Here is a 10,293-nt window from a genome sequence, read left to right as displayed (position 1 = left end):
TATTTATACCCCCTTAGGGTGTAAGAGGTTAAGCTAGTGGCTAAACGACCGCTTCTGCTGCAACGACAGCTTATTGTTCCAAGATAGAGTTGACTCCAGTTCAGAGTGACAGTATTTGTTCTTTAACTCTCTCGACACAATGTTCCTTCCCATCCTGGATGAGGACATCTTCATCGCTGAAAGAGTGACTGTTGGCCTACACATGTGTGTAAACTCCATATATGAAATTCAGTAGGAGGCTACTGCCTATAAGTCTGAGTTTGTAACTCTTCACCTTTAAATCTCTTGGAGAAGAAATGACTTCAAAGAAGAACCCAACCAAATTTAATTATGGGGGACCTTTGCATGTTGAATATCTCTATATAGCAAAATATTTTGTAAAATTCCAAAAATTAATCCAGACACAACAGGGAACAATTGAAATATATAATCATAGAAGGGTAGGACAGGATACTCTGAGGATGAGAAATCAGAGTAATACCTGATTGATTATTGATTTTGAATTTTAACCATAGAAAAGCCACCAAGCTTCTCAGGCTTCGTGAGGAGAGGGAGGAGGCGGTTAAAGGGTCCTCTTTAGAGACTGACACGGGATTGGATTTTCACTCCTGTCCTGTCCCAATCCCACAGAAAAAAATCGTGTCCCGTCCCGATCCCGGGCCAGAGTAGAAATCTAAATCCTGTCCCGTCCCACTCCTGGTGAAATTACTCCCACTCCCATCCCGCTCCCATTCAGAATGACTCCCGTTCCTGCACCACTCCCATTCGAGTCGAGTTCGCCACTAACTGTTGGTCCCTCCATTGTTTTTTTTGAGCGCGGGTGAAAAACTCGAGCGGAAGCACTGTTAGTTTTTGGGTCGTGTAGTTTTTTTGACTCGCATTATAGTGTAGGCTTCAAGGAAAAAAACTACAAAATGGCGGCGCCAGTACTGGATTTTTTTCTATTTTATTTTATTTTTTGGCATCGATCCTAGATTTTTTTAGTTAATATTGGTTTGCTCCCGTTAATGTTTAATCCTGTACGTCCCAATCACGTGATCGTTACTAATACTGACTCCCATCCCACAGGAATCCCACGGGAATCCCGTGACCCGTGGGATTCCCGAAAAAATGTCAGTCTCTACTGCAGATCTCAGTGTAGGGGTGACATCATGTCTAAGCAGGCAGATGACTCCGAGAGTAAATTTAGTGACACTCAAAGGATGCTGGTGAACAAAGTAATGTAGACACTTGCTCTGAAGAGGATTTTGGTTTTCCAGGAATAAAGGATGAATTAGTATGTCCAGGGACTAAACAAGGTCAGGCCGGTGGATCTGAGGGGAAGTGAGAATCCGGAATCTTGGCACAGAAACAGAGTCGATACCACAGAGGGAGAATGTCCAGAAATCTCAGGTGTAGTGGGCTCAAGAAAAAGATTCAGAAACAGGTGATCAGGCAGAGAACAAACGATGGACATCTACTAACCAAAGGTTTTCAATAATCTGGCCCAATCAAGAATGTAAATGAAAATTCCTTTATAGTCCCACAATGGGGAAATTCACTCTCTGCATTTGACCTATACCTTTAGGGAGCAGTGGGCTGCCATTGTGTGGTGCCCAGCGAGCAGTGTAGGGTTAAGGGTTTTGCTCAGGAACCCAGAGTGGAGGCTATGGGGATCAAACCGGGTACTTGCAACGTTCTCAGAACACAAGTGCACTGCTCTAACTATTAGGCCAACACTCCACTTAAAAAAGTTTAAATAATTATTATCAAGCTGCATCTGACCAGAATTGTTGCTTTATAATTGTATGACTAACTCACAATAGCTAACTGTTATGTATATTTTATTATAATAGCTAAATCTCGTACCTAGAGCACAAACAGAAGTTGGTTTTAGTCAAAATGTTATTAATCAAGTTGTATTCCACATGTACAAAAAAATTATACTTTAACTTTATAATTATAATATTTATATATAATATATATTATTTATATATAAATACAAATATTTATTGTATGTAGGAGTTGTACACGTCGATGATGGCACAACTTAAAGCAAATCGTCATAAATTGATGGCATCCAACTCGTAATCCCTCCTATTGTTGTGCTGGGAGCATAAAACCCAACTTAAAATATCAAAGCTTTTTGGCAAAACAGATGAAGTTTTGAGTTCCACCTTCTCGCTCTTTAGACAACCTTTTGAGGTAAAATAAGTAATGGATAATGACCAACTGACTTTCTGACATTACAACTGGGATTAGACCAGACATCCCACTACAGATCCCAGGCGATTCAGCAGGGACCCAACCTAAGAGCACCTGCCTCTTTGACACAGTAACATGGGTTATTTAGGAACCTTTTTGGGATTCAGCCGAAAACCACAGGTAAAAAAAGACCCTTGCCCAGGATCAAACCCAGGACCTTGTTGCTGCAAGGCAACAATGCTACAAACTGTGCAAACATGCACCCTATCAATTGGTATTAGAAGCATTTTTCTTTAGTTTTCTGGTTTTTAAGTTTGTGCCCTTTGTGTTTGCAGCTCATTTTTCTTCATCTCTGATGAGCTCTTGGCCACCAAAGTATTAGATTTTCAAACCCTTTGGAGAATTAATAAATTCTCAAAGTAAGGTGCAAAAGAGAAGCATGTATTTAACCACTTACAGCTAATTGTGGTGCTGAATCTGTCAGAAGTTTCCCTTGTGTCTGACTGGCAGCAGTGTGAAATTAAACTGATAACAGGTTTAGGCTTGATTGAAGCTTCTGCAAGTTAAGCGCTGCTAAATGATGTGATTTTCGTCTTCGACTCCCCTCCATGTGGCGTCCATGCAAACATTTAGGGAAACTTGTAACTAGCGAACTTTTTTATTTGGCTTGCTTATTTAAGGTGAACATTTGAACAAATATACCACGGTATTAAAAAATATATCATACCCCCATTCCCTTCCTCTTGAAAGGGGGTCCAGGCCTTAATTAAGTGTCAAACCAGCCCCACCTTTTTACAATTTGCGCTGAGCTACCATGTTTATTTTTTTTTTATTATGTGATGCAAAAGATTTACATGGTACCTGAAGCCTTACAATGAGAAAGGTGGTGGTTATGAAATATGCTTTATTGATTGTATTTGAAGATCACATAAAAAAACAAAACACCTCAGTCTGTGTTATTTCAATAAAATGTTCAATGCTCACAAAGGTACAATCATCAGAAGAGAGAGAGAGAGGGAGAGAAATGTGTAATAGGAAAAAGAAAGTTATGCAGCAAACTCATTCCATAATGTCCTGCTGATTATCCTCAAACCCCTTGGCGGCGTTCCTGAGCTGCAGGGCAGGAACCTCTGGTCTGAAACAGAAGCCTGAGCTTGAAATGAAAATGAATCATTTGCTGCCCGGAGCCAAAAATCTGAGCACTGAGTCAAGGAGCCAAGGACTCGACAAGATGCCGGTGTCAGTGGCTCGCTCCACGGATCACGAGGCACATAAAGACAGAGATTCCAAAACAATGCAGGCTTTTTTTTTTTATCGGAGTATTAATATAAAGGAGATGAGCTTTCTTTGAATAGCAAGCTGAATCATTGAGTCTCTTCCCTGCTGGAGCTCTGAGTTGCCACATTTATCCCCTATGACACAGCTTCATGCTTTCTACCACAGTCAAGGCTCTTCGCATATTTTAATAGAACTATTGTTAAGGGGTAATTCTGGATTTCTTTTCAAATGAACTAGGTCTGCTATGGTATAGCCGTATGCTGCACCTCCATTGGATTTGTCCTTATTTTCAGCTGGTACCTTTTTCTTGTTTCCTGCAGACTGCAGAAGATGATAGATAAACAACAGGAGGCAGACTCATTTTGGCTTTACTCTTCAGTGACTCTCTGACTCAACAGCAGAGAAACAACAACATGAAATGCAAGCAAGAAAATTACATGAGTACAGTTTTTTCTAGACATTAAAAGTAACATCTTACTGCTATTAGGAATGACGCATTTGTGTCCCAGAGTGCCACATGCTACCTAAATGGAGCCACGAGAAGATTGCAGCAAAGCTGTAGAACTGGGAAAAAGGCTCTTTAAATCAGGGTCCCTAATGATTTAATGTGTGGATCATGCTGCGCTGTGTGTTTGTGTGTGTCTGTGTTTTCCTCTTACGCTTGTTGGCTCTCAGGCTGATCTTGCAGCATTCAACTCCAACAGCATTGCTCACCTCGCAAAGGTAGATCCCCACAAATCTCTGTGTGTGATTGCTGATTCTCATCTCCCCGGTTTCACTGTCTGTAATGCACATGGCCACATACAGAGAATTATGTCATTATAAGCTGCTTAAATGGGTCTAAATGAAGGAAACATCATTTGCATGAGCCCCTCCTTGCTAAGCTTTACCCCAGCCTTAAGTCTATTGTAGCCTCTTACAAGTATTTTATTGTTGTTGTTTTCAGTGTTACCTTGTATTTGATTTCATTTGATTCGTCTTCCTATCAACAATTCTGCTTTCCTTGTCCCCATTTAAGAGAACTCTCAAAAAGGTATGATGCTGTCACCACCGTTTCTCAGAGACAGCATGGTGGGTTTAGATTGTTGGTTTTCAGTGACACAGCATTTTTGTATAGAGACCAAAAGGTTAAACTTTGCTCTCATCAGACCAGAGCACTTTCCTTCAAATGTCTTGTTTTTTCCTTGCCTTGTGAAAAATTGCAGAAAAAAAGTTTTTTCATTTTTTTTTTTCCCCCTACAAATGCTTTCTCGTAATCAACCTTCAGTTCAAGTGTGACTTGTTAGGCCAGGCTGGACTTTATCTACAGGTAACAAAGTAAAAGGGGCGCAAGTAAATAATCACAAATGGCATCATGAGACAGGGCATAACAATTTAAAACATTATATAAAGATGTTTTTGAGTAATTTTCCATCAACTTCCCAGGGATATCTCACTGTTTGATTATCTGTAACTAAAAATCATGCCAAAATAAATTTTCCAATATGGAACTCTGAGGGTACCCAGCTAATTTTCAAAATCATCATTTGACCCCTATAGTGTATTGAGGGCCAAAATCGATCAACATAGATAAATAAATATATCATAAAATAAACAGAAGTACATTTTCTATTAAAACATAAATCTCCTAAGTGGATGTGCTCTCTTCGTCCTCTGGGATGGGAGCTGGCTCGGATCTCGTCTGCCTGGCTGTGTGTTTCCTGGACGGGGCCGCCTTTTACAGCTGCTTTTTGGGTCTCTGCTTCTGTCTCCTTGAACCCCAGTCGGCCTCAGCAGATGGCCGCTCACACTGAGCCTGGTTTTGCTGGGGGTTTCTTCCTGTTAAAAGGGAGTTTTTCCTCTCCACTGTCGCTACAAGCATGCTTAGTATGAGGGATTGTGTTTGAGTCAATGAGTCAATGCAATCAACTGGTTTTCCTTAGATTAGAAAACTTTGTATCAATTTGACTGTATGATCTGGTTGAACTGTAAAGTGCCTTGAGGTGACATGTGTTGTGAATTTGGCGCTATATAAATAAACTGAATTGAATTAATCTTACATAAAATTAGAAATATAAAAATGTATAATTGAATGTCCTTTAAAGGGATACATTTATTTCAAATATATATACTTATGTTGCTACACAAATGTAGAGGGGCATTGGATGTATTTTCAGGGAGTTGCCAGGTCCAAATATTGTTTATTATATTGGGGGTCACAGGCTAAAACGTTATGAAATTCTTGAGAGAAAAATCAATTATTGATGGTATTGTGTTACAATAGGAAAAAAGGCCAAGGTCTGTGCATATCTCAGGAACAAACTGTAGTTGATAACAAATAATGGAAAGGACTCACTAAATCTGTCATGGGGAGAAAACACCAATGATTGCAGCTGATAAACCAAAGTCCACCAAAGATAATTGCACGGACATCTGGAGAGAGCAAATCATTATTCCTTCATATTTTCTCCGGGATGAATCATCATGTCAATAATTTGTAAAAACCCCAGTAAATCCCTTTCAGAGGAGAGTTAATAGGCAGCTATTGTGGAGTCAGGAAGACAATGGTTGCTTCGATTTAGTGCACAGGGGATCCAATAACACAGAGCCTCCTTTTCCAAAGGCTGCACACACAGAGAGACGCACACACATACTTCCTGTGCAGTAACATGATGAAATCAACAGAGGTCAGACTTACTCTGTGTGGCAGTAGGAGGCATGGGGTCTTTACTTTCTCTCTGCCACTTGTATTTTAAGGGAGCTGACCCTTGAGAAGACTGGCAGTGCAGAGAAACAGCTTCACCGATGAGCTCCCCTCCTTCCTGCCAACACTTAGGTACAGATGGCTTCACTACGATCAGAAAACCACTGGGTCATTTTTGCATTCTCTGCCATTTATAGTTCAGCATTTGTTAATTTATACAGCAGAGTCTGTTTAGAGCAGTGATTCCCAACCCTGCTCTTCAGGGAACCCTGCCCTGCATGTTTTAGATATGTCTCCGTTCCAGAACACCTGATTCAAATGAGGGCTCCTCCTCTGCAATCAACTGTTGCAGATGCCTGTTAATCATCCATTGTTTTTCTGCTGTAATGCAACAAGGAAACATCTAAAACATGCAAAACAAGGGTCCTTGAGGAAAAGGGCTAGGAAAAACAGAGCAAAAAATGAAACAACTTTTATTGCTGCTGTTCTATATATAAATTTCTACAACAAATCTTATATATTTGTACTTAAACATGAAATATATAATCCATGAAATGTTTATGTGATTAAAATAGTACTTTCGGACATAGGAAGGATAAGGAAAGAAGACAAAAGAAAACAAAATGAAAGGTATTGGTTCAATCTGAAGCAAATCTAATAACCACCTAATTTAACAAAGATCAAAAGCTAAGTGACTTGTTAATTTGCAGCTTTCCTTTAATCACTAGTTTTGAAAAAAGTGGCTGCCAATGCTTGTTATTAACATCAGACTTTCTTTGAATTGATGCCTTTCAAAAAAGTTGGAAGTTAAAGTCAGAATCACAATAGTTATTGAACACAACAGAATTGTAGCAACAGTAAAGAAAAGACCTCAAATCTGAACATTTACCTAAAAGAACTGCTTTCCTTTAAGGCCACTTCCAAACCTTCCTGCAGACATCTTTAGATTTAGTTAGAACTTTTTATCTCATCGTTCTTCTGATTTTTATTTTTTTTTTTAGCATTTTTTATTTCTTTATTCAGTTGATCAAGGTCAATGTAATAAAAAACATTAAACTCTAACAGAGTGAAAACCTACGCTTAAGTATTTTGAACAAATAGTAGAGTCAGACTTTGTTCAAGAAAATCAAAGAAAACAACAACCTTGATCAAAAATTCAAAAGCAGTGATGAAATTACAATTATCCATATTTTGAGTGGGTGGAAAGAGGAACAAAAAAAAGGTAATAGACAAGACAAAAGTGTGTTTAAAATCAAATAGCTGGTTCATCATCTGACCAATAATTATAACATTTATCATTAACAACATCAAAAGCTGTGCTTATTGTAATTTGTGACACTTGCAGTCAGAAGGCCAAACAAAACAAAGTTGAAAAACATTTAGAAAACAAAGTTTTTCTCCCAAAATTACAAAAATTGTTTCTTTCATTCTTGACAACCACATTTGTGTCGTAAAAGCAGCAGTAAAGGACAAAAAATTGTTCAAGATTGATCAAATCCATCACAGAATAATTAGGCTCCAATGCCTAATACTGAAAACGTGCACCATTTAAAAATTAGCTTTTTTTTTTTCTATTTGACTGGGAGCTTAACTGATGGCTGTGAAGGACATTACAACCTGTCCAGGATGTATGCAAACTACGAGAATAAGCAAATACCAAAAAAAAAAAAATGGATTATTGTGTTTCTCCAACAGGATGTAGCACAAAATTCATGAAGTGGAGAAGGATAATTCATCTACACTTACTCTATTTCCCCTAAGATAGAAATCATCACCACTAGTGACCAATTAGTCAATAAGCTAATCACAAGTTTGTTATTTCAAGCAATGTAAGAAGTGTCTGTTTTAGCAAACTGCAAATGCAGCAGTGACGTGACACCTCCAATAACTCTTCATTCACATCCTCTTAAACTCTAGAGTTAAAAGTGACTCCTATAATTAATGCAGCTGCATGACAGGTCAATGTCCGGTCTTACCCTTAACCACCAGTGACACTTTGCGAGTGTCGACCCCAGGTGACTTCTTCACTTTGCACTGGTAGGTAGCGCTGTGAACGCGTGACAGCTGAGAGATGGAGAGAGAAGCGTCCCCCTTGGAGGGATCGCCTGCAGCAAAGCTGAAGCCTTCAGCATCTCTGGAGCCACCGTGGTAGTACTTGGTGCCGCTGGTGTATGATAGAAGCTGATGGAAAAATACAAATAGAAAATGTATTTAAGAGAAAGGTAAAAGAAAAGAAAACCCTCAGCAAACACTTAACTGGTGGTCAGAATACACTACCAGCTGCAACTTAATGATCTTCTTCCAAATCTCTTTATGCTCATTGTTCTTGTTTCACGGTAGGTTTACTGTAGAGTCCAGCTTCTGCACTCACACTGGCAAAGATCCAAGCAGACAGCAGGGATCAGTGGTCCCACAAAGCAGCAGTGAAACAGTCAGTGTTTTCTCTGTGCCAAACAAGAGGCAAAGCTAGAAACATGCTGGGGTAAAATAGAGCTAGATAAAAATGTATTTTTGCTTAATTAGTTGGAAGCCACTCATGAAAATCTATAATGTATCTGCAGGTCAAAAAAGGCAACCCACAAGGAATGCTAATGGATTTCTTTGAATTACTGACTTTTTCTGCTCTTTTTTGGGCAGAAGGCTCCCTGCAGATTCACGGATTGGAAAAATATGCAAAGAAATATTTCTTAGAATACTGTGTTGTTGTGCTTTTTCAATGTCAAGACTGTGCAAATATAAACAGGTTTCTAGTTTAAGTATCCTTTTAATAAGATGATGATATTTTGTTCAGTTTCAATGGACTGTGAGGCTTGAGAGCTGTGATAAATATTATCTCCTTCACAGATTTCTCATTTACTTCTGCAATCAGAAAACAATAACACACATAAATGAACAAACATCTAAAAAATAGATCTTGTGAAGCCTTCATTCCCTGAAAAAAAAAAGTCAAAAACAATTGCCTCTAAATTCAAAAACTGTAAGCATTACAGTACTTAGAGGCATTTACAGACTAGAGGTGATCATGACATATCGTTTGACCTCTCTTCTTTGCAGAATTGCTTCTTTGGGCAAACTGGATTTTATTTTTCATGATAGATCTGTTTCACGTCTAAGCATCTTCATTGAATTCAAGAATAGACTTTGACTAGGCCATCCTGAAACCTTGTTTTTTGGGGACTTTCTAGTATGCTTAGGCTCATTGTCTTGCTACATGATGCAAGTACGCTCGAGCACAAGGTCAGACTCTGATTCAATTTCTGGTAGACAGCATATTCTATGGTTAATCAAGTACTAAAAGTTTAGGTCCTAAAGAAGCAAAAATACACCACTCCATAAAATGTTTTAGTCCATAGGATATTTTAATAAAAGTCTTGGGCCCGCTCCCTGACCACCCCCTATGCTCCTGCCCTTCACTGTCGAATGTTACTCTCGATGAAGTCACAATCACAGCTGTAGAGGGAGAGTTGATTGAGGTTGGAGGATATATGAATTGGAATGGGGTGGCTTCTTCCCTCCCCCGGAAAGGAAAGCAGCCATTGCCATGGCAGACACCCCCCATGTGCCATATGTGGACATTTGAAACATTTGTCTAGCTCCTTTAAGCTTTATGTTACTTGCTTTATATTAAGCTTTTATATTATACAACTGTAAGGGCATGTAGGGGGCATATATATGGATTTAATTTTTCTTTTTTCTTTTTATTTTTTCAAACTTGTAATTTTTCTTATCACCAAAGATGTAGCAAAGCAGAGAAACTTACATTTCTGTGCAGATGGTTCCACTGGCATTTGTGCCGCTGCACCAGCTGCCAAATTCCAGCCAGTTTGTATTAATCTTGACTCCCTAGTCAAGGGAGTCAACATTAAGGTCCACTCACCCTAACCACTACTTGGTTAGGGTGCAGCCCCACTTAACTCTGCTACCCCTTAATATGGCAGAGCCTCTGTGAGAACTTGCAAACAGAGGGTCGATGCTTTGGGGTAGTGTTTAGGGGCAGGTTTTGGATTGGGCCTTGGTGTTTGGGAGGAAATTTGTGAGAAAAGTTTCAAAGGACTCTGTATCACTCACTCACTCACTCACTCACTCACTCACTCACTCACTCACTCACTCACTCACTCACTCACTCACTCACTCACTCACTCACTCAC

At 39.2% G+C, this 10,293-nt stretch overlaps 1 protein-coding gene across 1 annotated transcript in view; it reads right to left on the bottom strand.

Annotated features, from left to right (window-relative positions):
* LOC107102282 (coxsackievirus and adenovirus receptor homolog) overlaps positions 1-10,293 on the bottom strand; it is a 27,572-nt gene that overhangs the window by 10,082 nt on the left and 7,197 nt on the right. The window contains exons 4-6 of the mRNA XM_015401526.1: positions 8,122-8,326; positions 6,140-6,292; positions 4,122-4,244 (exon numbers count right to left, since the gene is read on the bottom strand). Of these exons, the coding sequence (XP_015257012.1) occupies positions 4,122-4,244; positions 6,140-6,292; positions 8,122-8,326 (481 nt within the window). The remainder of the gene's footprint in view (positions 1-4,121; positions 4,245-6,139; positions 6,293-8,121; positions 8,327-10,293) is intronic.

This window comes from Cyprinodon variegatus, unplaced genomic scaffold (genome assembly GCF_000732505.1).
Source record: "Cyprinodon variegatus isolate N-32 unplaced genomic scaffold, C_variegatus-1.0 Scaffold32, whole genome shotgun sequence".
Lineage (NCBI taxonomy): Eukaryota > Metazoa > Chordata > Actinopteri > Cyprinodontiformes > Cyprinodontidae > Cyprinodon > Cyprinodon variegatus.
The sequence above is the reverse complement of the archived record's forward strand: the minus strand, read 5'-3'. Positions and strand labels throughout refer to the sequence as shown.